Here is a 27,692-nt window from a genome sequence, read left to right as displayed (position 1 = left end):
GAGGGACTGTTCCTGAGCACTGAAAAAAAAAATAACCTGTTTTGGTTTCACCACCTCAAGTCCACAGAGTAAGAACCCCAAAAACCATCTGCTGCCTCTGTGCAGGCTGCACACTGAGCCCAGCTGGAGGCAAGGGGCAGGGAGCAGGTGACACAGGACAAGCAGGTCATGCCAAGGTGCAAGGCAAAGACCTTTCATCTACTTAATTGCCAATTAAGTATTGCTCCTTTTAGTCAAGACAAAAAGTGAAAACAGGGAATGAAGTTTGGCTCAGATTCTTTATTAAAAAAAAAAAAGATGCTGCAAAGAAGGTCATTAAATGCTTTTATTGATGGAAAAGTTTTTGAGGTTGAGCTTACCAAGGACTGGAATTTCCTACCTTTCTCCACCACATCTATAAAGTAGTTTTCCCCTACCCTCCTACCAAGGGAAAATGTCCAGCTGTAACTGGGGAGCAACGGGCTCATGAATGTGCCTTGTGGTGGGAAAAAGGACTCCATATGCAGTGGGGACACAGTGGGGTTGCAGAGGGGACTGTGCTCCTCTCTGCTGTGAGGTGCCAGGCTGGGCTGGGAGGAGCAGCCAGCGTTGCACAGGAAGGGACACGCAGGAGATGGGGATGAGGTGCAGGGAGATAGAGATGAACGCAAACACCAGTGGTGCCAGGCAAGGAAAGCCAAATGGAGACATGGACAGCCCTTGGCAGTGACTGCTGACGAGGAGTTTGGGGCCACATAAATCTTGATTTCTTTGTTTTCCCCTCATCAGTATAAAAGAAACAAGATACAAGTTGTTACGCAACTTTGGAACGAAGCCAGCTTTATGAAACATGGCATGCTGCCTTCCTGCCAGAAAATGCTCCCTTGGGTCTCCTCCTGTGCTCTTTGAAATAAGGCTCTGCCCTCCCCTGCCTTAACTCTCCCTGGCATTTGGCCTTCCTCCCTTCCCTCTGCTCCCAGCACTGATGGCTACATTTTTTGGCAGGGCCCTTTGATAAACACAGTGGGGTTCAGCAAAACCTTTGAGCACCCACCGAGAGCCCTTCAGCCTCAACACTCGCTCGGTGAAGCACATTTCATGAATGTCCTTCACAAATAGCAACAGCAAAGTGTTAGCCTGAAAGCAGCAAATTCCTCAGACTGCACAGCCCCGTATCTTACAAGATCTGGTACATTTGTGAAGCCGTGGTCAGGAAGCGGGATTATGTGCCGATCTGTGTCACCTGCAGCGGCCACTGATGGCCCCCTGCCCTCTCACCATGAGGTCCATGTCCCCGCTCCTTCCCCTGCCCGAGACCACGAGCTGGTGAGAAGTCACTCATTTTGCTGGAAGGCAAAGCTGCTGTGAATGGTTGGGTAGCAGTGTTGGTGGTTGGTCTTAGCATGTGACAGATGCCAGGCAGCTTTTTCCTCAAGCAAACACAGTGAGATGCCTCCTTGGGTTGCAGGGCAGAGCTATGCCAACTTTCCCATGGCCAATTGTCCCAGTATCTAAGGCAAATTGGGGTTATCTAGTTTTTGCAGGAAGCACAAACTAAAGTATTAATCAGTGAAAGAGCTGCTGGAGCTGTGTGGCAAGAGGAGATGAAGTACCAAACGTGAAGCCATCAATGAATATGGCTTGTGATCCCTTCAGAGCTGTTAGCTTTCCTTCCTGGAATTGCCATATTGCAAAGAATGGACCAAAACAAATAAAACAAGATGGGCTAATCTGCAGCACATGTGCTTCTCCTCATGGGACAGCAGCCTGCCCTGGTTGTCTTTCCACACATGGTAGTGGCAGTAAGACCACCGAGGCTTTTCCTGACCAACCAGCTAAAACATCTACCTAATTATACTCTGGGCAGACTGAAAACAACAAATGGAGATCTGTCAGCATGTTTTGTCTCACCCTTTTAGGAACAAGTCTCTGAGGTTTTTCAGAAACCATTTTTAAGAGGCTTTTCCTCTCCCTTCCCTTCCAAGTGGCCCAGTTACTTTTGTTGGATTAAAGTGCAGTCAAGCATTACAAAAGCAGAGATATGTTTAGTTTCCAGCCCAGGTTCTAATTTGTGAGTGGTAATTCCAGTTGTTTGCCCTTCTACAAGACTGTAATTGCTTTTTATCAGCAGAGTCCCATCTGCTGAGGATCTGCTGGGCAATGCCCTGGCTGTGGGATACACCCTGATGTTGTGCTGCAACTTGAGATTAGGAGGAGCTTCCATTCCTGAATTATGTGATTAAAAGGAACACAGTAGGTGATGAGAGCTGCAGGACAACTACACAAAGCTCCTTGAGAATGCTGGACCCTGTCTTTCATCAGAGTCCAGAAAGGTATCAACAAAAACCAGTCTGCAGGGAAAGAGCAGAGCCTGTGACTGGCACAGCATCGCTTCCTAGAGCCTCAGAGGGCGAATGCATGTGGTTAAACCCTGGGACTTCAAAGGAATAAGATGAAGGAGGGTTCAATGCTAGCAAAATTGAAGGTTTTTATAGGATATAAATGGCTTTGTGTCTCATCAAAAGGGTAGAAGTCCCAGGGGCGGAACAAATGATAGAGGAGGTTTTGGAGAAGAGACAGAGGAAGCCAAGTCTGAAAGAAAAAAGTGAATAGATAAGAATGAAAGGAAATGGATGGTGAAAATGGGGTGCAATAAGGTCTTCTAAGGCTTGCCAATACTCTTGAGAGTTAATAGGTATTTGCATTTTGTGGAGCTTTAAAGCCTTGGGTTTATTGATATAAAAGAGAGAGACCCAGAGAGACCTACACAGGCAGTTGTTGTCTGCAGGAGACAGTCCTGGCAGTAAATCCGGAGACACTGGTTAATCTGCAAGCAAAACCAAATACAAAGACCCAAATGCACAAGCAAAGTTCAGCAAGAGCAATGTGAGACCACACTGTGATAATTTCCTTCTCTTGCCTCAAGTCCAAGTATACAAAAGCAAAACACCCAGCCAGTCATGCAAGAATGAGGTTTGAGGAGCCTTGAGGCCTCTCTGTTTTGAGGCTGTTTGACGGTACACTGTGGCAAACCTCACCCCATCTCCAGAGGCATCAGCTGCTTCCCCGTTTTAGGCTGAATGTGATGATGTAAAGCAGCAAAGGAGCACCAGTGGGGGTTGGCACAGTGATGGGCACAGCTGCTGCCAGCGAGGCAGAGCTGCAGGGTCATGATGATGGAGGGAGCAAGAGGCAAGAGGGAGCTGGAGAGTGACAGACACAAAGGGTTGGGTTGGGGTCCAAGGGAGGGTAAGAAGGTTGCTGAAGTCTTGCTGTCTCTGAGTGATAACCTGTGACAGGTACAGTGGAGCAGCTGAAGTTCACTGACAGTCACCTGTGTTTGAAAAACAGACGGTTTGCAGTGTGTTGGTGTTCTTAGGTCTCACTGGTTTCCGTCACGGTGTCCCAAAGTGAGCTGGGAGACAGCTAGTGTTTAATCCCTACTGAAAATGAATCAAAACAGGAAACCCAGCTGGTTAGCTTGCCTCTGAAGAGCAAATGCATGTGTAGTGAATTCTGCAGAAGCATCAGATACTGAGCCTCAGCTCCGAGCTCCGCTCCCACCCACTGTGTGCAGGCATCGCCTCACCCCTCTTTTGCAAAAGCTCAGTGCCACTGGCCAAGGAGCTGTAGGGTGAGAATCCCATAGGAAATAGGGTACTGAGATAGCTGGGATATTTGGATGCCTTTTCTTCTCATACCGATTCCTAACTGCCCATACTGTGATCAAGGTATCTGGCATATGGTGAATAATAACACAGCAGAGGCTGCCAGAAAAAGAGCTTTGTGAGAAAGTTTTTGAGGATATTATTTATTTCAAAATTTCCTGTTATTTTTTTCTTAGCTCAAAAGCCAGACAAAACAAAAAGAGAGAAGTGTTGTGGTCTTTGGAAAACAGATGCAGTAAAAATTTACTTTTCGATAAAATGCATAGTTTTGAAATGCTCAGTACCCAAACTTTTTTTAATAAATTATTTATTGTTTTCTATCTTTTCAGTATGAAAGAGTAGTGTTAGTAAATGGAACATGTAAGGAAAACAGTCCTTTTTGCTTAAAAGAGCACTTCATTTTTTGGAAGAAAAAAGGTAGAAGCTGAATTTCAATCAAAGTTTTTGACTAGTTCTCTAAGAATCTTTGTGCTGAAGTGAAGTATATATATGTGCATATATGTATGAGTATGAGCAAAGCATGTACAGATGCCATATATGAGATGCTTTGTACTTTTAAATGTCTTACATAATCAGTTAATTTGCTTCTGCTCCATTAAAATTAAATCTCCCACGGACATGACAGTCTTGTCTAATTATTCACCTAATCTACAATCATTAGCATCAACCAAGTGCTTTTCTCTGTTTTTTAGAAAAAAAGGACTTTGAAGGGTTCTGTGGAACTTTCCAGGATTAAATGTGTGGAAATTGTGAAAAGTGACATCATCATTCCCTGTCAGTACAAATACCCTTTCCAGGTGAGTCTGTCTGTTGACCATACTGATAGAGATATCACTTCTATATATTTCAATAAAATTCTCCCTCACAGTGCAGTTGTTAATGAACCCAACACCAGGGTGAATAAAAACGAAGGAAGAAAAAGCAGATTGAGGTTGGAATTGAACTGGGGAGTCAGAGTGTTACTACAAGATCCATAAACCCTTACACTCATTGGTTTTAAATTGGAAAGGATCATTAGATAGAATGATATCTCATGTTTAACACAACATTCAGCTGTCCCACTGACTCATGTTCAGAAAAAAACCATCTTTCACATGGGGAATCCACTCAGGATTTTGTCCATTTTACCTGTGTGGTACTGAAACTGAATACACATGAAATGAGTGATTTTGGGCAGCTGCTCATGCTCATGGCTACATCTTTGGGAGATCTGCTTACTGCATATTTTGAAATCTGCCTTTGATTGTCAAAACATTATACAGACCTGACAATAATATCAATGGGAGTGACTTTGGTGGGAGTTATTTCTCCCCTTTTTTATTGCTCTGTAGCATGCAAAGCAACTGCATCACTCTTCAAGGACTTCAGACTGAGATAGAAAATGTTTTCTGTTCTTTAGACTATAATCAATATTGCCTCATTTACACCTCTGCAGAAACTTTAAAAATCAGCTACTGTCTTGTAGAAGCCTCTGTTTAAAGACAGTGGCCAAAGTTTTTCAAAGCATTTGTGAATCAATGAGCCCAGGTCCCTCTGGCATGAAACTGCTGAGCTAAACATTGAAAGAGAACTGTAGATTATGCATTACGTCAAATATTAGGCCCAAATATAGTAATTCAATTCAGTTTCTGATTCATTTTTGTTCTTGTGATGATTTTACTCCCTGGTCTGAAACTTCACAAGCTTTCCGTATTTCTCTCATTTGTTTATTTGTAATTAAGCCAAGTTGATGAAAACAGCATCTGGATTACTCATTTTTCATCTGCTCCTGCTTCTTACTTCCCCTCTATAAACCTACTGAAAGATATTAAAAACATTGAAAAACAATAGTATTCAAATAATCTCCAGAGAGTTGCTTGAGATTTATACTGACACACACAGAAATTTGGCTCTTACATCTCAAGTGAAGGTATCTTATAAGGAATTGCTAAAAACCTCCATTTTCCCAGAGAAATGGAGTTTTAGAAGGATAAACTGCAGCCAGTGAGTAATGGGCTAAATCCTCTGCAGGCTGGAATTGCTCCATCTCTGTTGATTTCACAGGCATTTCTTAACAGCATAAAAGTGATCTAAAACAGTGCTTGTCTAGAATTCCTTCTTGATAAGAATTTCCATTCCATTTTAAATAGCAGAAAGTCGATGAGCTTAAGAGATGCTTCTGAACAGGCCCTGTCACTCCACTTCCCCACATCATCATTTTGTGTGTAACTTGTTGGCAAGAGGGTTGCTGCCTGTTTCCTTTGGTGACTCCATTGTGCCCAGAGTATCTGGGATTGCTTCTCATGGCTGGCTCCCTTCTCTACTCCCCTCTCCAGATCGTCCACGACAGCTACATACTCTATGTGTTTGCACCCAACCGTGAGAGCCGGCAGAGATGGGTCTTCACGCTGAAGGAAGGTAATAAAACCCCTGTGCCCACATACTCGTTGAAGTTACTTATGTCTGACCAGTTTTCTCACAAGCTATAATGCAGAAAAAATGTGCAAGAGAAGTCAATGTCTTGTATCTGAGCAGGCAAAGTGGTAATGGGTTATAAACTCAAATTGCATGTAAATTTGGTGGGTGTGTTTTCAGCAGCAGTGGAAAATTTGGACAGGGAGTGCTTTATTTGGGGACCTTATCAATGTCTGTAAGTGTTTGAAGGGAGGGTGACAAGAGGCTGGAGCCAGTCTCTGCTCAGGGGTGCCCAACAATAGGACAAGAGGCAATGGGTAGAACTGATGCACAGGAAGTTCCACCTGAACATGAGGAAGAGCTTTGTTCCTGTGCAGTGACCGAGCACTGGAACAGATAGCCCAGAGAGGCTGTGGAGTCCCCCTCACAGGAGAAATTCCAGAACAGTCTGGACACAACCCTGTGCACTGTGCTCTGGGATGACCCTGCCTGAGCAGGGAGGTTGGACCAGATGAGCCACTGTGGTTCCTTCCAACCTGAACCATCCTGTGATTCTGTGATTTATCTCTTTCTTGGATAAACTGTTAATATGTTACTGCAATTTGAGGTTTCTTATTCAGCAAGAGACAAGCATTTTACTACGGCTATTTTTTTTAAATAATCCTTTCTACATAAAAGATTTTTTGCCTCTTGTTAATAGATTTTTTTTTGTTTGTTTGATGACAATCTTCTTAGAGAATCATGACTATTAAGAAACATTTTTGCGGGTAGCTTTCATTTCCTGTTCCCCTCCTGAATTGTGCTGTGGTTCGCTGGCTGGTGCTGAAGCGAAGGCACAGCACTGAACCACTGTGGGCAGAGACGGAGCACAATGCTTGACGTAAGGGTGGTGTTACTTAGTTACATGAAAACTGCACCAGGCTTCTGTCACAGCTTTTTCCTGCTTTATAGCATAAGCTGCTGTATTGTTCCCTCTGAAAACATTGGGCCTGATGGAGGTGTTATGAAGTTCATGCAACTGACTCTTGCAACCAGTTATTCCCCTTCTGGAATGCACCCGCTCCAAGCTTCTAATTCATCACCTCTTCTCATTCAACATTCTGAGACTGTCCCCTCCCTTGGACAATTTGAACAGTCTCTTGAAACAGGCCTGCAGAATTTTTCTGTTCATGAAAGTTATGATTACAGATAGAGAGCTTGAGCTTAAAAAAAGGACTTTAATCACTCATGCAGATATTCAAGACCGGTATTTACAAGTGCAAAAAATGTTTAGTGCTGGTGAATGCCAGCTTGTACAGCTCCTTCTGAACACCAAGACAAAATAGCAAGTGTGCTGGGAATCATCAATATATGGCCTGACAGGTTTTATTTCTTTTTATGTGAGCTTCCTTCTCTGGTTTTGGTGTTTTACCATTTTAAAGAGAGTCATACTGGTAGGATTCTGTTCTACCACAGTAGAGAGATAAGGGCTTCACCATCACCTGGGAAGCTGTTCCTCCATGTCGATGGTGGCATTCACTCCTTCTGGGAGAAAGGAAGACATTAATGGAGGAGGTTGATAATGTTCACCAAAGCTTAGTTTGAAAAGAATAAGAGGTTTCTTTAAAGTGCAGATTATTTCCATTTAGTTCTAGATGTCTTTTAGAGCTGATGTGGATGCAGATAAATTAATTTTCCCCCTTCTTCTTCCCCTAATATTTTCCAGAAACTAGAAACAACAACAGCTTGGTTTCAAAGTGTCATCCAGATTTTTGGTTAGATGGCAAGTGGAGATGCTGTGCTCAGACAGAGAAGATGGCACTTGGCTGTGTGGAGTATGATCCCTCCAAAAATGGTATGGGATTTGTTAAGACCATCCTGACCTTGCAAACATTTATTCCTAGCAAAAGTAAAGGATCAAATCTGTCTTGTATAGAGCATCAAAAAATACAGTGTTACATTTTCATCAAGAAACGTGTTGCTGCAGGACATCCTATTTTGTTCTAACCATATTTCCTCTGTGGCTTCAGTGGCCAAGAGTAATCCTGACTTTGTCTCTTGAAAACACATATAAGTGGTAAATCATTCCTCACCCAATAAACTTTTGCCTTCTATCTGGGTGATTCCTCAAGCAATCTGAACCCCAGTCTCAAACTCCTGCTGTGTGGCTGAGATTCACTGTGTAGGTGCAGTTGGCATGTTTTGCTTTAAAGTCCAAGGCTTGCTATTCCATGGGTTTGTATCACTTGTATCCACTCATTACATTGATGGTTTCTCCACTGCTTTTGTCCTGATCAACTTCAAATTACCTTTCTTGATTTAATTTCAGCCTCAAAGAAGCCTCTTCCTCCCACTCCTGAAGACAACTGGGTGAGTGCAGTGAGGCATGTTAAGCTGTCCTTAGTGTCCTGTCCTGTGTGATTAACTACCAGCAGGGAATGTGTCCTCATTAAGGTTCACCACAGTGCAGTGACCTAGAATTTCACCTGTGATAACATTCCCTGGGCATTTTCTGTGCAACTGAAATTTTTATATGAAATTCATTGTTTGAAAGTGGTAAAGATTCTCACATTGCCACCATACCCCACTAGATGCTCTGGGGTGCTTTCCTAGCCTTGCAGCTTTTGAGCCCAGAGGACACCAGTGCTGCCAGGAAAATATCATTTTAGAGAGTATGCCATTGGTTTTTATGAATATGATGAGCCTTTTGCCTTGTTTGTGCAGGAATTGTTTCTATACCCCAAGGAAGCCTTGGTCATAGCCATATATGACTATGAAGCCCAGAATCCACAGGAGCTGACTTTACAATATAACGAGGAATATTATGTGATTGACAGCTCTGAAGAACATTGGTGGCTGATTCAAGATAAGAATGGGTAAGTCCCTTTTCAACAGCCAATTTACAAATCCTTTCTAAATCCAATTTGTTCTTCCATTAACACACATGCTGGCCCCTTGTTTAACTTTTGCGAAGCATCTTCTGACATACAGAGAAAAAGTGATGGAAGGTTATTTAGGTTAACTTTCTTCCCTTTAACATTGCTTGTATTCAGGCAGCTGGAGAAAAGTTAATTTTAAAGAAATAAACAGTCCTTCTCTCAGGCTGATGTTTGCTGTGATACACGTAGGGGAAAAAATTGTGAAACTCCTCAGAAGTTTAGAGGTGCAATCAGTTGTTTTCTTCTCCAGTAACCCTGCTAAATACATAACAACGAGCACTGCTATCATGCAATGAGCAGGCAAATCTTTCAAGGCTGACTCCTACAGATGCAGAGAAAATCCTGTCTGTCAGCACACTCACACTGTGTTGCATCTCAACAGGCACGAAGGCTACGTGCCAAGCAGCTACCTGGTGGAAAAATCACCCGAGAATCTGCAAATGTATGAGTAAGTTGTGCCTATGTTTTTCTGGTACCTCTGAGTGCCCTGGATTTGAAGCTCCAAGCCTCAAATGCCCCTACTCCAGACCACATGTCAGTGCTGGCCCTGGGGACACTCAATTCAGCTTTTCAGCAGAAACTTTCCTAGCCTGGAAACGCTGACTCGGAGTCTTCTGATGTTTTCAGGTGGTACAACAAGAACATCAGCAGAAGCAAAGCAGAAGCTCTCCTCAGGGATGAGGTAAACCAGTGTTATGTATGAGGTGGATGGGAAATACTAATTAATTAATGACAAACAAAGCCTGCAAGGGCTGCTCTGTGTAAGAGAGCTGAACCCTGGGTTCCTACTGCATTACTGGGCTTAGTGTGAGATGCAAGATAAAAGGACCACCAGCACCACCCCCTTACCTCCACGTTTGCTGAGCATGGGCAGAGAGCTGTGCCAACCTGCTTTAGCCAAACACACAATAACTGTGGCTAGTAGAAAACACTGCTTCAGAACACTGTGTCAACTGAAAACTGTGATATTAGCTCATCTTTTCAGTCTCTGCAGGAGGCCTGTGGATGCCATTAGTTCTCTGAAAATTTAAGCAAAGCCATGCTGCAATATTTTGGATGAAAGCTGAAAGTATGGGTTTGGAGTTTGTTTTTAGTTTTGTATGTCTGTGTGCATGTGAGCACACATCTTTAATTTTTCAGTTGAGCCAGAGTTTTCCAGTGAAAACTGTATTGAAAATATAAAGAATAAGCTTTTTGTTCAGATTTTCCACACAAACACAACCTCAGTTTTTAAACAAGCTCTTACACTGACAGGTGCCCCAAATAGAGTGTTGTTGCTTGGAACGACAGTATTTTATGGAAATAAAAGCGTTTTTGTGTGGTTTTAAAAATTCTTCTAGCTCCTATAAACTACTACAGGACATGTCCACACACAGTTTAATAATCTTATTTTTCCTCTTGGTCCTACCAGCACAATTTTTCTATGGCAACTACCCCTGTGTGGCTGCAGAGACTTCTGGTTCAAAACTTTGCAACCCTCACAGCTCCCCGAAAAAATGTGGCCAAGCTTGTGAGTGATCTTTGGCCAGGCTTGGTGTCAAGTGAGAAAGAAGGACAAAAATATAGCTTAAAGGCAGGATGCTGTCACCAAAACGTGCCTACCTTCAATACTTGCCAGGGAGATGAGTCCTGAAGCCCTCACTGTGCATGATATAGATGCTTCTACAGCAGCACAGAGACCCTTTTCAGAGCTTCCCTGTGCTGGATATTGCATTGTGCAGATACTGGAGCTGATCAGTCCTCTGGGGAGGTGGGAAGAGGTCCAAGGCAGGGTGCACTTGGTGGATTAGGTTTCCATGAAGTGTTGGGGGTGAGTAGAAGGTGTATAAAATGGAGGAAACCCACCATGTAAAGCAAAGGAGGGAATGAAATAATGAGGCACTTGGGATGCCAGACAAAAAGCAAATTTATCTGCAAACAGAAGTAAAACGTGTTTTTATTATCAATATATAGGCCAGTGCAGCAAGTTCCATCAAAACTATGATGTTAAACCTTCTCCATTGCCATCGGATCCATCAGTGTCTGGCCCCGTGGGATCATGGCCTATGAGACGTTAGCATTGAGATGAGTAGAAAACAATCATAATGAAAAGTTAAAAAGGAAAATTGTTCTGTGAGTGCCAGAGTGCAGGAAGCTTTCCTACACATTTATGTTTAGATACTGGATGACTGGTGTACCTATGAAAGGGCAGCATCATGTCCAAGCTTTTCCCATTTGTGGTACATTGGTAAATTATCTTTCCTACACTCCCATATGGATTCTCTGGTGTTGGATAAACTGTGCTGCTCAACAGAGAGCACTCAGAGGGGTTTGCCTTTCCACTCGGATGCACATTTCATTGAACACATGTTCTGTCAAATAGGGTTGAAGGCAATCAATGGGTTCAGAATTTCTAGGAGAGGCTTGGAGGGACAGAGAGGCACAGCCACATGAACTCAGCACAAGTGCCTAAGTCTCATTTCCTCTGAGAGCTCTGAGAGGAAACTGAGCTAAAAGCACACAGCACCCAAGAGACACCAGCGGGGTGTACCTGCAGGCCCTGGGCAGCCACCAGAGCTGTGCGTGGGACACCCCAAGCTCTGTCAGTGGGCTGAGGCCCTTTTTTTCCCTACATGTTTAGCACATCCTCATGACTGAGCAGTAGACAGGGCTGAAATTAGCACAGCTTTGCCCCCAGCCTGCTTCTTTTTTTCCATTATGTCTCTGACCAGTTTTCTCTCCTTTGCTTCTGTTCCAGGGTAGGGAAGGTGCCTTCATGGTGAGAGATTCGAGGCAGCCTGGCATGTACACAGTCTCTGTTTTCACCAAAGCATTAAGGTACAGCTGAGCTCAGCAGCTTTTCACATCAATTACATCAATGAAATGGCTTCTGTGAGTGTGTAATCTCTGTGTAGTTGTTTTGGCATTATAACGAGAGAGCAGAAGGCTCATGAAAATGATAGAGGAAAACACTTCCAAAAAAGGCAGAGAGTCAGCTGCCAGTCGCAAAGTGTTTTAAAAGCTCCACTTCTCCCTGCATCTAAATATGTGCCTATAAATAGTGCCTTAGACATCACTGGGGTTGTAATTCTGATGAAATTGTCCCCACAGCTGAAGTGTCCATAGGATCAACATGGACTGTGTGCTGGACTCATCAGAGGTGGGTAGCACAAGATTAGTGAAAGGGTTTCAGTAATGGGGCAGAAGTTTTTGTTTCACAAAGAAGAGGCGGAGAAACTTATACTTAACCTTGTCTTATCAGGAAACCTCAGCCTTTCTAGAGATGAGACCATCTATGAGTGAAAAGGAGAACATACAATACCCAGACTTAATTAGCAACTGCACTTACTCCTTGCTCCTCTCCCATTAATTCTGGGGGAAGGTTTTCCCCTTTTCTCACTTGCTACTCTTCTGCTTATACCCCAGATTCCTGTCTTTTTGCTGCAACCTAGTTTTCCTCAAAGAAAACCTCCTCTCTTTCAGCACAGACAACAATCCTGTTATAAAGCATTATCACATCAATGAGACAACTGACTTTCCCAAGCGGTATTACTTGGCAGAAAAGCACGTGTTTGACTGCATCCCTGACCTCATCAACTACCACCAGCACAATGCAGGAGGTGAGTGAAGGCCAAAGCTGACCAGGGAAGTTGTTGGTTTACCCCATGCAGCCAAGTGGCTGTTTTGAGTGAAGGAAGGCTCCCAAGCCCTCTGTCCTCACAATGAAGTGTTAAATGGCATCATCTCTTCTTCCACTTATCCTAGCACTTGGATGGCAGGAAAATGACCATTTCAGGCCAGTTTCCAGCTTCCAGCATTACATCTTCACTCTAGTTGTCCTTCTAAGGCTGACTGTGGCCAACATAGATGCCATAATGACATACCATGGAGAACCTTGAGAGTGGATCACCACTGCCAGGCCAAGCTACCTGTTTGAATTACACAGCAGGGCCTTCTTGCCCTGGAGGTGATATATTCCTGAACCTTGATTTGGCACAGTCAGGGACATGGCCAGGATCCATAGCCAGACATGGGAGTCACCAAAGACTCCCATCTCTACAGTGCAGGAGTACTACAGGAAACCCTAGACTTCAAAAATACCCTAAAAATAAAAGGTATAATTTGGAAATTCATCAGAATTAATAGAGACTCACAGCTCACATTTGCTGACAGAGCGAAAATGGAAAATAAGCTGAAACTGCTCAGAACTGGCTTCCTTCTCACAGGCAGGAAATCAGTCTGAGCAGAAGTTCAGCTGCCCTCAAGTGGAGCTGAGAACTCAGTACAATAAACCTGCTTTGAGTACCCAAACTGCCTCCTGAGGTAGTGACAGCCACACTTCCCGTGGCTGTGACAATAACTGGGACCCCCCTTTCCCTCTGTCCCCCAGGTCTCGTCACTCGGCTCAGGTATGCGGTGTCTTCGTGGAGAAAAAAGGCCCCGATCACTGCAGGGCTGAGCTATGGTATGGTACCCTCATGACTGTATGAGAATCACACTCCTCACTGGTTAGCTGGCTGATCCTGCATATCCCCGTGGATATTGATGAATATTCATGTGACCATAGCCATAATAAATAGCTTTCTCCAGATCTTTACACTGCACTGGTCACTAGATTATCATCTTTGCCATTACCATTGGTAACTGACTGACCTGATAATGCAGTGCCTTGAGGGAGTGATGAGAACCCCAGGCTCTCAATGAAGTCAACATTAAATACTAAAATGAATGCTGAACAAAGGGGATGGGAGTGGGATCATAGCACAGTTTGATGAAAGCTGAGTCTCTCCTGAAAGATGCCTCCATTTGAGTATTGTTGTCAACAGAATTTTGCCGGTATCATTTTTATTGTAATTCTTGGAGACATCAAAGAAACTCAAACCCCATGTTGTGCTCAGTAGCGCACATATGCATGGCAGAAACAATCCTTCCTGAAGAACTGGATAGACAAGACAAAGGAGGGGGGAAAGGGGATGTTGTTGTTCCTACTCTTGAACATGACCTGCAGCATGGGCTAATCAAATGAGCTATCAAAGGTCAGACAGGCAATTTGAGGGAGAGACAGAAAGTCCCATATCACGTCCTGTCTCCCACAAAAGCTTTTTGTTTGACATCCTACTGCTCAATCCTTACTCTTTCCCCCTTACAATCAACAGGAAAATTGGTCATTAACGCCTCTGAGCTCACCCGTGTGCAGGAGATTGGCAGTGGTCAGTTTGGGGTGGTCTACCTTGGTTACTTGCTGGACAAGACAAAAGTAGCCATAAAGACCATCCGTGAGGGAGCAATGTCTGAAGAGGATTTCATTGAGGAAGCTAAAGTCTTGATGTAAGTAGCAGATTCACCAAGAAAATCAGCCCCTGTGGGATTCGTAAAATTGAACTAAAGTGTTGCCAGGAATATGAATGGGGGATTCAAACTTTGATTATCTGCTATGTATCTAAATAGTAGAGACAGGTGAGCTCTGGCAGCTTCAAAGGAAGGCAATTCAAAGTGTAGATGAATTACTGTGCTTCGAAGTCTATCAAGAATGGTCTTCCAGATCTCTGCTGCTCAAGAAGGCAGGGTTCATTGATAATGCATTTTGGAAAGCAAAGTGGTTTTTGTCAAAAATAATTAGATGGAGAAATATCTTACAATTTGAGGGAAATTTTATTGAAAATCTTTACCTGTAAAAGTTTTTTTTCTTTGCACAACTGAATATATCCTCTTTGGTTTTATTGCCTTTATTTGTATTTGTTGCATTTCCCTCCCTTCAAAGCAAATAGAAATTGATTTTATTTTTGTTTGATGGTATGATTTTCCATGCAGAAAAGTCTTTTGGTGACCATTACCATTGAAAAGGGATGATACTTAGGCCTACTTGACATTAGACTTGGTCTACCCATGTGCAGAGCTGGCCTTTGCAGAGAGCAGGGTGCAGCACAGTGGCACATGGAGCTGTGTATTAACCAGTTGCTGTAAGAATAGAAGGCACTGAGCTTATTCTTTTCCACCTTCCCTCCCTATCCCACAGGAAGCTGTCTCACCCCAAGCTAGTCCAGCTTTATGGCGTGTGCTTTGAGAACACTCCCATATGCCTGGTGTTTGAGTTCATGGAGAATGGCTGCTTGTCTGATTACCTCAGGAGCCAGCGGGGCACTTTTTCAAAGGAAACCCTGCTGGGGATGTGCCAAGATGTGTGTGAAGGAATGACTTATCTGGAACAAAACTCTGTCATCCACAGAGACCTGGTATGTTGGTCCCACATAGACTTTTTCTTTGCTCCGGGTGGATGTTTTCCTGTGCTTTCTTCCTTCCTTAATTTCAGCTTCCATACTCCTCCTACGTATTTACAGGGGATCCTGTATCTGCCTTTATTGCAGAAGCAGCACCAATACTTTAGGCGAAAAAGAAAAACCAATCCCTAGATTGCTGATTAATCTATTTCCCTTAATTGTTTTTGGGAGAGAAGAAACAAGGCTATAAAGTTTTTCTTCCTTCCTGAGTGGACTCTTTTGTTCTCAGGAGTCAGAACCCCAGTTCCTGGGTACTGACTCCTCTTCATGTCTAAAATCAGGGGGAAAAAAAAAAAGACCTATTCTTGCATAATTCATGTACAAACATGCACTGATGATCAAATAGTTTTAATTAGGTGGTGTTCAATCAAGCTCCATCGGTCACTGTGGCTGTTTCAGTAGGGAGCAAGGACTGTGAGTAGCTGTGGATATTTTAGGGTCTTTCTCTGCCCTTTCTGGGCAATAAGGGCCTTAAGGTCAGATTGATGGTTGAACAGCTTTTCTGGCAACAGGGACATGCTGTAAAATGTACTGAAAGCATGAGAAGCTCAGGTTTTTGTCCTCTTTGTACGGCACAATGTCACTTTGATGCTCTTTTTTAAGCACTATCTGCTCTGCCAAGATAAAAGCCACCGAGTGGGTGTGACAGTCTTTCATCTCTGACCTGCTCTTTGCACCTTCTTTCCTTGTAGGCTGCCAGGAACTGCCTGGTGGGGGAATCCCAGGTGGTCAAAGTGTCTGACTTTGGGATGTCAAGGTAATGCCACTATGGCCCCGCACGGTCCCTGCAGGGCTCTCATGGGATGGGGAGTTACTCAGCATTCTTCCTTCTTTTCCTGTTCCAGGATTGTCCTTGATGATCAGTATACCAGCTCCACAGGTACCAAGTTTCCAGTCAAGTGGTCTGCTCCAGAGGTTTTCTCCTACAGCAACTATAGCACCAAATCTGACGTTTGGTCATTTGGTAAGAAACTCAAAATGGAAGAAATTCAACAAACCCCAGCTTAGAAAACTGAAGGGCTCAGTCCTTAAGTAAACTCTTCTAAACACCATATCCTCTGGATTCTTAGAGTGTTCTATAGCTGTGCAAGGCTATATCATACCAAATAATGAACTGTGTTTCCTGCTGACATAGCAGGAGTGTCCAAGAAAAATTTGGAGAGCCACTGACGAGATCACAGTGGAGAGCAGAGCAGAGCAGAGCAGAGGAAAGGGATAATATTTAGGCACTCCATCTCTCTGCATGTCAGTCCTAGGCACTGATTCCTCAGTCAAACCCTCTGCCTTTCCAAGTTTGCTCTACTGAGTCCATTTGTTTTATGCTGATCTGAAAATATAATTTCACTGCTCCCATTTCTCACCTCATTTCCTGCTCCCCAATGCATTGTTTTATGATTTGCGTCCATTCTTTGGTCTCCCTTCTGGACCCTCACAGATAAGAACACCGCTGTGTATTTTCTCCCCAAAGCCATAACAAAGGCTATCCCCTGGGCTGTAGATCTGGCACACTCATGGCCCTGGCCCCTCTCCAGCCAACATGCAAATCTCTGTCACCGCAGTGAATTGGGGCAGTGTGCTGTGCACAGCACACAGTCAATGGGGTGCCACTCAGCTCCAGGCCCAGCAGTAAATAATGCAGGATTATAACCTTTCCTAGTCTGTGCTTGTGAATGCTGTGCTTTCCTTGCTCTTTGCTGGGGCTCCCATCTCTTCTGCTGTGCCTGAAGCTGTGCACTCCTGGGGTGGGCTACGAGCAGTGAGGTGGGCACTGGGTGCTCAGGCCCACACAGCCTCCTTCACAAACTCAGCAGGGAGATGCTTCAGAGAGCACCATTCCTCTTTCCATGTTCCCTGGCATGTGGAGGAGGCTGTCAGCACTCACCATGTAATGACAAGGGACAGCTTTTGTCAGTGGAGCTATTGCTGACACCTCACAGTGAAGTGGCAGTGACATGGGGAGAGATGCTACTTTGGTAAGAATGTTCTTCTGCTTCACAAATCAGAAACTGGCCTGTACACTGAGAGCCAGATGCTTCCAGAGAGGGTGCTCAGATTGATTTACAGTCAAGCCAAGCCTGGTGAAGTTGGCTTACTCCAGTTTCAGATCTGAATGAAATATAGGTGAACTTTGCTTGTGTTGGTCAGTCCTTCTTTGTGAGATGTGCAGACAGTGGGTTGTACATCTGTCAGACTCGTTATCTCCCCATCCAGTGGGGTTTGCATAAGAGGATTCCTCATGGTCTCATGACTGTGAGCAGCTTTCTGCTCTGCTACTCTGCAGCCCATTCATCTCTTCTGCCAGGTCTGAAATCCTGCTGTGCCCAGGAGAACAAAATGAGTGTGAGAAGCTCCCAGTGCAGGAATCTGCACACTTGGGGAGTACAACTACTTTGCTTATTCTTCAGTAGGGCCAGTATCATTGGTGTGGAGCTGCAGTCTCTTTGCATCTTCCTATTTGAAGATGTCAGAGATGGAAGCAGGCATAATTGAGCAAAGCTGAGTGTGCAACTGTGCAACTATGGAGTTGCACAACTTTATTTCAGAACAGTCTATATATAGTCTGTCTCCCTTTTCTAACACAATGTGAACACAGTTTACTCAGTGAGGCATAATAGGTGACCAAAGAAATTAAAGCTAATAACAACCCAGTTGCCTTGTATTCACTCAATTTGCAGACCCTCTCTGACCTGGAGGCCAACTGCAGTGTATTCAGTCTTTTTGTCTTTGCCTGTCTCTCTTCCACCACACCAGAGAAGCATGAGCTTCTGTGCTGCTCTGAACAGCAATCATAGGAAAACATTTGACTGTTTAGGAAAAGAGGAAAAATGTGCCGCAATCCTTTGAAATTCCACTATGAGTGCATGTGAATTCCTCCCAGCAAATCACACCACCCAGCACATTTTTCAGGCGAGGAGTTCCCTGCACTAAGTTGGCTAGCAGGAATGGAGCAGTTCATATTGCTTTATTGCTACTGAGTCTTGCCAAAATTAACAGATTTGGGTACAGGACACACTGCAGGCAGGAACATCAGTGACATGTCTCTTGTATGTGATTAACTGGAAGCAAAAATAGATAAACTGAATCAGTGACAAAAAGCAGGTTCTCTTTCCCAGATTACACATCTGGATGGAGCACATGCACAGCGTTCCCTCTTCACAGTTTTGGAGAAGACATGCTCTGCTTTCTGACACATAACACAGCATCTGACTCATGGGGAAAGACATCCCTGTGTGCTAGACTATGACAAAGTAGGATGCAGAGAAGTCAAACTGGTACTTCCACACATTCCAGTGCACAGCAGAGATCCTGGTTGGCATCGTAGAACTGTACAGCTGCGTTAGGGCCTGCCTGGTTTTTCAGATGTGTACTGAGAATCCAAGTGAAAATGCTTTTCCAAGTAGCTGACACCAATGTTGAGCTGCAGAGAAGAGCAGGTGGAAGGTGGCCACAGGTCTGCTGAGGATTTTATTTGCTTCTTTGTGATTTTTCTCATTTGTTTGCTTTAGGAGTGCTGATGTGGGAGGTCTTCAGTGAAGGTAAAATCCCCTATGAGAATCGCACCAATGCAGAAGTGGTGGAAGAAATCAATGCAGGATTTCGGCTCTACAAACCCAAGCTGGCCTCCAAGGCAATTTATGATGTCATGAGCCACTGCTGGAGGATGGTTAGTATTGTCATGGGAGAGTCCTAGTTCCCAAAGACAAGAGCTCTCTTTCCCTTGGCTTAAAGGAGGAGAGAGAGGTGTACACATCACATGCTAACACAGTATAAAATCCTAGATGTGAAGCACTGTAGCTTTCATCTGCACCAGCAAGCAAACTCTGGTCTCTGCCTTTTATTTAATCTGCTGTTTCTATAGAGTGCATTGACTTCTCTAAGGAGCCCATGTAGTGCACCTAACTCAAGTTAATTCAAAAGTTTCCTTCCTAAGAAAGCTGCAGATCCGTGGGGCTGAGTTCTAACAGTGATGGTAAAAATGACAGCCAAGCCATTAGAAGGTACTTAGTGTCCACGAGACAAAATTCACTGCTAATAGAAAAGAAACATTGCACAGAAGGAAGCTGGTTCTTCCATTGCCTTTTTCTCTATAGAGATAGATTGTATTTTAGTTAATACTCAGTTTCTTCACAAGTTTTTCCTTGCTAACCTTGCCATTCCTCGCAAGCTGACAAAAATGTTCTTCCTCTCTCTTCTCTCCCCTGCTCAGAGGAAAGAGGAGCGGCCACCCTTTTCTCTTCTGTTGTTCCAGCTGAGTGAAATCTCTGAGTATGATCTGTAATCATGGCACTGTTCACTCAGCACAGCTGAGAGTCCTGAGAGGAGAGAAGGCTGGATTTTCCCCACACAAAGCATTAACAGGAATCCTCTCACCATAAACACTTGCCATATGCCTGGGGAGAAGAGAGGGCAGAGGCTGGTACTTCCAGACAGACAAGATATCCCTGGGTCTTCCAGAGCCTAGACAGACACAGGCTTTGGTTTGGCCAAGAATGTGGTTTGCATCTTAAAAGCAGAAGCAGCAATTGAGCACAGAGTCCTGAACCACACAATCCAGCAAAGGTATTTCTCCTGAAGATACAGCCTCAAAACTAAGAGATCTGACATTGCCGTTCCTGTTTTGTGAACTCCCAAATGAAGGTCTTCCCTGGAGAAAAGAAAAACCTGTCTTTAACTGAGGAGGAACATTTAGACATCTCCACAGCTCTCTAATTCAGAGTGGGCTGGACCTGAAAGCTCTGAACATGAATAAGCCTGGGAGACACAGGAACAATGACTGCATTTCTGACACCAATATTTTAAGGTGGTTTTGTTTTCCCTGGCATGATTTTTTCTGCAGCTGTGGCATAACAGGAACAGGATTTGGATACCTGGTAAACTGAAGAAGTGTCTGTGTGAACATGAGATTTTGTAAGGGAGGAAGAGAAAAAGCAACATCCTGAAGAGTTTTGAAATTGTCCCAGATTACACTGTATAGTGAGTGAGAAAAGGGGACTCTGATGCAAATGGAGACATTCTTGGAGGAGGGAAGTCAAAGCTGAATGTTTATATTGTTTTTTTCTTCAGTCTTTCTACATCAGAAGATTAATACATGACTTCTATCCAGTTCATTTGAACAAATTATGGAGGACTCTGCAGTGCAGAGTGCTATGTGTTTCCAGTCCAGGACAAGACAGAGTTCTGGGATCTGATTACCTGTAAAAGGTACAGGAACCTACTGCTGAACTGGTGTGTTTGGAAAAAAGGAGCTGGAGGGCTCACAAGGGAGCCACGAGGAAAAAACATGGAGAGTACGTGCTCAGTGCACCAGTGATAATGAGAAGAGTTTTCTCATACTTCAAAGAGTAACTGAATCATCAAAAGTAAAGACCTTTCCATATCCTCTGTGAACAAAGGGACTGATCAAAGAAAAAGTCCAATGCAAATGGACTGCCTGGGTTCTTTCTCCACAAGGAGTTCTCCATGTGGTGACAGCAGAAGAAGGTATAAACAAAATCCATCTCCTGGTATTAAAATCTATATTTCCACTGCAAGACAGAGACACTGTTTTGACATAACTGACCTCAAAACCAAATGTCTGGGTGTTGGTGTCCTGCAGAATTTGTAAATTTGTAAAGTGCAGAACTTTCTGCTAAGCATTAACAGTAACTAGGGAAGTCAAGAGGACTCACAGATGATATGTGCATATATGCAGGATGTATTTTTTATGCTTCTCTGTTTTGGGCAGGTGAGAACATGAGGAAATCTTACGTGACAGCAGCTTACAAAAACTCTAAGGTGCAAACTTCCAGCAGCAATCTCCTTTTACAGAATCTCCAATTACAGAAGTCAGGTTCAAATATGTTTGCCAACAAAAATGGAACAAGGAAATAATGTAATCCCATGATCTAACATATCCTGTGTTGAACTATTTCTTCACAGAAGGCAACTTAATTTTTGGTATTTTTCAGACCCATGGTTCTAGGGTAGCTTTCAGGAGCCAGAATATCTTTTCAGGTATATGGATATGGGCAAGGCATCAGTTCCTGCCTTATACATCTTCACACACTCTGTGGCAGGGGCATCTGCAGGCTCACAAAGTTAAGCTTCTGGCTTGCTAACCTCATCATCCTTGGAGGAACCAGGGGTCTGCTGAGCTTGAGGACATTGCTATTTACTAGCAGCAATGTTGCTCTGCTAGGTGATCTTACTGAGGTTATATTTATATTTGTACATGTATAATATTTATTAGCTAGAGTGTGTTGCACAAAATGATATTGTGATGTTTTATGTTCATTTTTACAAACAATAAAATTGCTGAGTCCCAACTGTGGGGTTCACTATATGTAAGCAAAAATGTAAAAACCATCCTCATGCAATTATAATCATACAGTTTGCTGTTCCTCCAAATCCCTCCCACCAAGAAGCAAACAGGCTTTTTCTGGCTTTCTGAAATATCTCTGTTCCCCAGAACTATGGCTGTGTTCTGGGATTAGATTATTATGAAGTATTCAGAATCTCTGCAAGTTGGGTAATTTACTACATAATTTACTATATGGACACCAGATTTTTAGGTCTAAACATTCATTATGGTAGCTTTAAATTCTCTGAATCTTCATAAAACGGGAGTAGTAGTATTTGAGTGCTCCCAGAGGGTGTTTCCCCATGATAATTTACAGGGCACTTCAGGAATCTCAAAAAGGTAGTGCCCTATTGGGATAACTGCATGATGTCAGTGCACTGTAACCCAGTCTCCTCCCACCAGAGCAGTGTCTATGGCGAGTTTAGGTGGGTGCCCTTCATGTGGCTTCACTGGACACGTTCCCCACAAAGTAGAGGTCAGAATACCAGTCTCCTGCTGCAAAGTGAGTAACCTTTCTCTGAATACCCCTTCCCTGTCTCCTTAGAAAGCATTTGCAATCTGCTGAATGTTTCAGCCACTCCACCTTTACCCAATGGAAAAGTGTTTCAGCAAGGTGGGAGGTTGTGCTTGTCCCTATTTTCCCGCTGGGTGCACGGCTCTGCTGACGCTGCACACTTGGCTGGAGCCAAGGCCCAGAGCTCTATCCCAGCGTGTCCCCAACCTGCTGCTGCGATGGCCAGGCACAGGCACAGCCAGGCTGGCGTCCCTGCTAGGAAAAGGCAGTCAAGCAGTAACCTCATCTAGAAGGAGCAGCTGATGCCTCTCAGTGGACACCAGGGGCTGGAGGGCGGCAGAATTAGCCATGAAAACCTCTTTCCTGTGCATGTGTTGGTCACCCCGGGGAAGTGGGGGTTGTCAATACACAATTACCTTAAAATCAGGCCTGAAAAACAATCTAGAATTTCCTGAAACATTTTTTAATGAACATGTTTTTATGTGATGTTTGGCTTTGTCCCTCTCTGAACGCTGCACTCGTCAGTGCGGACGGATTCAGGTGTATGGCTCTGCTAAATCTCAGTTGGCAGCCACTTCAAATTTGTGTGTATTCTTCTGTTCAGCTCCTCCCACCATCGAGTTCTCTCTCCCCTCCACCCCTCCACACAGAGCCAGCTGATGCACACACTCCTGAGTCTGTAGCTGCATGGGGCTGCTCCTCGCTGTCATTTTTCCCTGCACAGAGATCTGCAGGACAAATGCAGAGCAGCTCATTCTATTATTCTACAAGCTAAGACAACACGGAGCAGAAAACTAAAATATTATCCTAACATTAATGGAATTCCCATCACCCTGAGCCTAGCTGATAATGGGACCAGATTAAACTGTGCAAAAAAAAGTCCACAGAACTCTTTGCTGCCACAGTTTTCTTGAACTGACCTGGTTTCACCCATGGCCTCAGAGCAATATTGGCTGTAAAATCCTTTGTGTCTGCAATACTGAATTTTTCTGCCAAGAATTAAATAGTAAAAAGAGGAATGATGGCTACAAAATGTTCCAGTCAAAGGTGAGATAGAGTCATAGATATCACAGAATCATAGAATCATTTGGGTTGGAAAGGACCTTTAAAGGTCATCTAGTCCCACCTCCAAAGAAGAAACGCTATTCAGGGGAAAGAGAAGGGTCTACTCCCAGAGATAGTTCTATACAGGGCTTGTGTCAGTCACCACGAGGCAATGTTCCTCTGGAAGCTGTGAGAGGTCCAGTTTGGATTTCACAGTAGATCTGAAGAGCTGTATTAGAGCTTTAAAAAGAAACATGAGCAGAAGGACTGGAAACCTGTCCCTGAAGAAGAGCCAGATGCCAAAAATGCCAAAAGGAAGACCTTTTGGATGTGATGCTGACTCAGAAGAGGACTGGAGCTCCAAGCAAAAGCACTGCCTTCTGGTTTTGGCCCCCAACATGCTCAGTCATCCGAGGCTCCATATGTATTCTATACGTACACGTATTCTGCAAACAGCATGTTTGTTAAGATGGTAGGTTAAACTTAGCAATGGTCCTCCGAGGGGCAGAGTGGCTGAACACCCGATACCCAGCAAACACAGCAGCAGGGAGATGGGGAAACCCAGCCGGGTCCTGCCTCCTCAGGGACCCAAACCCGCTCTGCCAGCACCAGACCTCCGAGGGGCTGCAGCAGCTGCCCCCGGCCCTGTTCCCTCCGCGCCCCGGGGAGGGGTGGCTGGCGGCCTTCCCTGACCCCGACCCCGCCGGCGCCGCGCTGCCGCCAGCCCGGCCGGCCCCGGCGGAGCGACCACCGCAGGAGGTCCCCGCCGCGGGGGCAGAGCTGCGGCCCCCCCTTCCCGGCGAGGAGGGGGATGCAGCCCCCGGCCCCGCCGCGCATCCCCCGCGCTGCTGGGGGAGGAGCCGCCCGCGCCGCTCCAGCCCCTTCCCGCGGCGGGGGCCGGGGCTCCCCCCGCCGCCGCGCCGCGCGGAGGGGCCGGCGGAGAGCCGCGGAAGTGCACTTGCTGCAGCCATTTCCTGCTCTTTGTGCGGGCGGCGCGGAGCATCCCGCGGAGCATCCCGCGGAGCATCCCGCGGCGCGGAGCATCGCGCCCGCCGAGCGCAGGTGAGCGGGCGGGGGTGGGCGCGGGGCTGCGCGGGGGCTGCGCGGCTTCACCCCCTCCCTTCCTTTCTTCCTTCCTTCCTTCCTTCCCCCCTCGCCGCCGAGCGCGGTGCCCCCGCCGCCCCGGGAGCGCGGAGCGGGGGCGGCGGGCGGGGGGCAGCGGCGGGGCAGGTGCCGCCGCCCCGGGAGCGGAGGGCAGGCGGGCGGCCCGGCCGGGCCGGGATGTGCGGGATGTATCCCACAATCCCTAGAGCTACCTGCGGCGCTCAGCCTCCCCGCAGCCGCGGCAAAGCGCCGGGGAAAAAATAGCGCAAATCCCCCTCTTCCCCCCCGCCCATGCCGGCCCCGCGCCCCCAGGACGTGGGAAGGGGCCGAGCCCCCGGGCCCGCGGGCGCTGCAGGCCCCGCCGTGGCAGTGGGAGCCTGAGCCGGGGTGGCGGCGATGCTTGGCGCGGGGAGAACGGGGCGCGGAGGGGATGGCGATGATGATGATGATGATGATGATGGTGGAGGAGCGGCGGCGCGCAGCGCCGGGCTGGCGGCGGGGGGCGGCCCCGGCGGGGGCCCCGGCCAGCTCCCAGATCACCCGTGGCGTGGAAATATGGTGTTCCTGGGGGAGGAGGGGGATGGAGGCAGCGAGGGAGGCTGAGCCAGCGCTGGGAGCGATGGCTGGAGCGGCGCCCGCAGGTTCGGGCCGTGGCGCGGGTCGGAGCCCCGCAGCGACGGTCCCCGCGCGTGGGGCCGGGCAGAGCTCCTTTGTGCTCAACTTTACACCCGAGACCGCTGGAAATGCCTCGTGCCAGCCGCATCCCACCGGGCGGGGGTTCAAGGGATGGATTCCGCAGGAAATTTCCGTGGTTTGGAAGGACCGGGAAGGAACGAGGAGGAGGAGAAGAGGCGCACACTAAAGCCTCCCTCTGCGTGCCCAGGGCTGTTTTGGAGAAGGGGGCAGGGTGGTGGTTGTGTGTGCTGTCAGAGGACACTGCCAGCAGCAGAGCGTGGCCCCCTCTGCCATCTGCCGCTTTCCACGGGGGGTTCCTGCCTGGGGGCTTTGGATCACAAAGATCTCAAAGAATTAGGCTGAGTCGCTAAAGCCTCTGCACCACTCCTGCCCCGAGATACCGAAACAAAAATCACCCTCATGTTTTGCATGACGACAGTTGTCTGAGGTTAGTCACAGTAATGGGTGATGAGCCCAGTATTCTGGTGTCACAGCCATATAATTCTATGGTAATTCTCTGCAAAGGATGATTCTTTTCTCCTTTGTACAGTTAATTGTTATTAATGAAGCCTGGGAAATATGCAAAATCTTCCGTTTTCTGACCAGGGTCTCATGAGCAAAGCAGAATATGCTGATTTCATTATAATAATTTTGTTAACAAACAATTATCATCCTTGCATGAAAAATAGGAAGATTGGTTTTTAAAGATGAATATCTGGTCAACTATTAACAATGCTGGCCTGTATGATTTGGTTTCCCAAGAAGTGCTTTAACTGTCAGCAGTGGAGTTGCCTGTAAACTTGCTCAAAATTTTTCAACTCTATTGGAAATATAGCTTCATATACCTTCCTCTTTCCTTGACCCTCTTTCTTTGGCACCAGAAAAAAATATGATTAAGTTATTCTAAAAGAAATAAATTCCAAAATAATTATGTTGCTGAAAGACAAGGATGGCACAAATGCCTGGAACTCAACCCTAATGGAATGGCAGAAAATGTAGACTGGAGATACAGCTTCAGGAGTCATGCAGTTTGGCTTCCTTTTTTAATAGGAAGGGTGATTTCATGGTTATTAGCATCTGTGTCTGTGTAGGGCAGAGGCCCAGCTCTGCCAGCCTCATTCTTCTTGGCTGTGCTTATTTGCTTCTATAAAGAACCTCCTGACTGTGGTGATAGTTGCAATTACAAGTAATTCTTAGAGCATGAGAGAAGGAGTTGATGACATGCATCCTAAAACACAGGGGACTTCAATACTGTGCATTTTAGACAAGGGTCAAACTAAACTTTTGCACCATGAAGTTATTCTGGACTAAAAATATGTTGGTGGCCAGAAGCATTTATTCTTCTGTTGCTGTGAGGCAGTGGGTACCAGGAACACTTTGTTCTTATGGACATAAGACTTCACTCTGCTTGGGCACTTGTTGGGGCAGGACAGTTCCTGCCCACTGATTAGATGCTATTTTTGGAGTAAGAGGGAGAAGCATTACCACAGGGGCAAAACTAAATTCCCTGACTTTCCCAGGTTACCCAGGGCCTGGGCATCAGAGCTGAAGAAGAATCCCAGATCCTCAGGAGGTGACCAGAAGGTTTGTCCTCCTCCTCTCCATTGCCATCTCCCTGGCAAAAGTCATTTTGCTGCTCATCTCACCCCAGACTTGCAGGACATGGACTCTGGGCAATTCCCATTTTTTCTTCCCTCCTTTCTTGCTTTTGGTACCTACTGCAGCTCCAGTGTGACTGACTGCTGTAGGAGCAAGCAAGCTGAAAACCCGGAACAGCCCGTGCCACTTCCCCAGAGCTCTCAGCTGTGCAGCTTTGGAGCTGAGCACACATGCATGCAACATATTCGTTATGGCCTTGCTTTTAAAAGTCTTTCTTTGTTTCCCTAAGCTGCTTGAACAATAAAGTCGCCTCTGTGCTTCTTGCTGCAAAGAGAATGATATTGCACCAATACTTCTGGGCAAGCATTTTGGTGGGGAAGGTAGGATATGCCCTGCAAGTTCAGATAGCTGGGATGTCCATCCTCACTCCTCAAAGCCTTACTATGTTGTCTGTGAAATCTGGCCCCCAAGCTGCTGCCACAACAGTCACTGTGTCAGGAACTCTCCATTTCAGGGTGGTGGGGCCATGTCCTCTGCACGGGCCCTGCCTTACAGGCTCCCTGCAGTGTCTGGAAGCCCCAGTGCCTCTGGTATCATTTGGCTTCAGAAGGTGTATGAGATGGCCAGAGGGTTTGCAACTGAGACGTGGGAAAGCAACAGGAAGTTTCTGCAGCAGAGGAGGAGAAAGTGTGGGCAACACTGCACTCATTAGTACTGATGCTCATCAGCAGAAGGGATAATCAGCCCAGTGGCAGCATCCCTGCCCTGGGATTCACTGGGGTGGAGCTGGTTTCTGCCAGGCTCACCTTCAGTTTTGCCAAAACATGTAGGAGCAGAGGGACTTTGGCCTCTCTGACCAGCAGTGGGATATGGAGGTGGCTCCTGGCAGCCTGTGTGGCTGTGTGTGAGTCCAGAGAGGCAGGATATGCTTCCTGCATGCAAGGGAAAGCCTCACCCTTCTGTGGATGTGTTATGACAGAAAAAAGGCCCTGTTTCTGGGCATGCTGCTGCATTGCTCCCTGGGTGGTGGGGGCCCAGCCCCACGGCCACGTGTGCCCAAACACTGACACCAAACCATTGCCTCCCAGCACAGCTGCCCCTGCCCTGAAGCCCAGGTGGTGGATGGCAGTTGAAGCTTTTTGATGAGTGTCCCCAGGGATCCCTGACTTCCTTGGGCTGGAGCTGCTTGGCTGCTGACAG

General features: G+C 46.0%; 2 protein-coding genes across 5 annotated transcripts in view; both read left to right on the top strand.

Annotated features, from left to right (window-relative positions):
* The window catches only part of ITK (IL2 inducible T cell kinase), a 30,524-nt gene extending 9,381 nt beyond the window's left edge, over nucleotides 1-21,143 (top strand). The window contains exons 2-17 of the mRNA XM_027682571.1: nucleotides 4,340-4,444; nucleotides 5,963-6,044; nucleotides 7,747-7,875; nucleotides 8,350-8,390; nucleotides 8,745-8,896; nucleotides 9,342-9,407; nucleotides 9,587-9,641; nucleotides 11,697-11,776; nucleotides 12,422-12,558; nucleotides 13,329-13,403; nucleotides 14,095-14,266; nucleotides 14,955-15,171; nucleotides 15,909-15,973; nucleotides 16,062-16,180; nucleotides 18,723-18,880; nucleotides 19,424-21,143. Of these exons, the coding sequence (XP_027538372.1) occupies nucleotides 4,340-4,444; nucleotides 5,963-6,044; nucleotides 7,747-7,875; nucleotides 8,350-8,390; nucleotides 8,745-8,896; nucleotides 9,342-9,407; nucleotides 9,587-9,641; nucleotides 11,697-11,776; nucleotides 12,422-12,558; nucleotides 13,329-13,403; nucleotides 14,095-14,266; nucleotides 14,955-15,171; nucleotides 15,909-15,973; nucleotides 16,062-16,180; nucleotides 18,723-18,880; nucleotides 19,424-19,495 (1,725 nt within the window). The 3' untranslated portion in view covers nucleotides 19,496-21,143. The remainder of the gene's footprint in view (nucleotides 1-4,339; nucleotides 4,445-5,962; nucleotides 6,045-7,746; nucleotides 7,876-8,349; nucleotides 8,391-8,744; nucleotides 8,897-9,341; nucleotides 9,408-9,586; nucleotides 9,642-11,696; nucleotides 11,777-12,421; nucleotides 12,559-13,328; nucleotides 13,404-14,094; nucleotides 14,267-14,954; nucleotides 15,172-15,908; nucleotides 15,974-16,061; nucleotides 16,181-18,722; nucleotides 18,881-19,423) is intronic.
* A 2,893-nt stretch (nucleotides 21,144-24,036) lies between these two features.
* The window catches only part of CYFIP2 (cytoplasmic FMR1 interacting protein 2), a 54,050-nt gene continuing 50,394 nt past the window's right edge, over nucleotides 24,037-27,692 (top strand). For 2 of the 4 annotated variants that reach the window (XM_027682439.1, XM_027682440.1), the window contains exons 1-2: nucleotides 24,037-24,176; nucleotides 26,414-26,477. The gene's annotated coding sequence lies outside the window, so the exon portion shown is untranslated. The remainder of the gene's footprint in view (nucleotides 24,177-26,413; nucleotides 26,478-27,692) is intronic. The other 2 variants (XM_027682435.1, XM_027682437.1) reach the window with 2 other exon arrangements.

Source organism: Neopelma chrysocephalum, unplaced genomic scaffold (genome assembly GCF_003984885.1).
Source record: "Neopelma chrysocephalum unplaced genomic scaffold, ASM398488v2 Primary Assembly neopelma1_63, whole genome shotgun sequence".
In the NCBI taxonomy this organism is placed as follows: Eukaryota; Metazoa; Chordata; class Aves; order Passeriformes; family Pipridae; genus Neopelma; species Neopelma chrysocephalum.
This window is presented reverse-complemented; position numbering and strand designations above follow the sequence as displayed.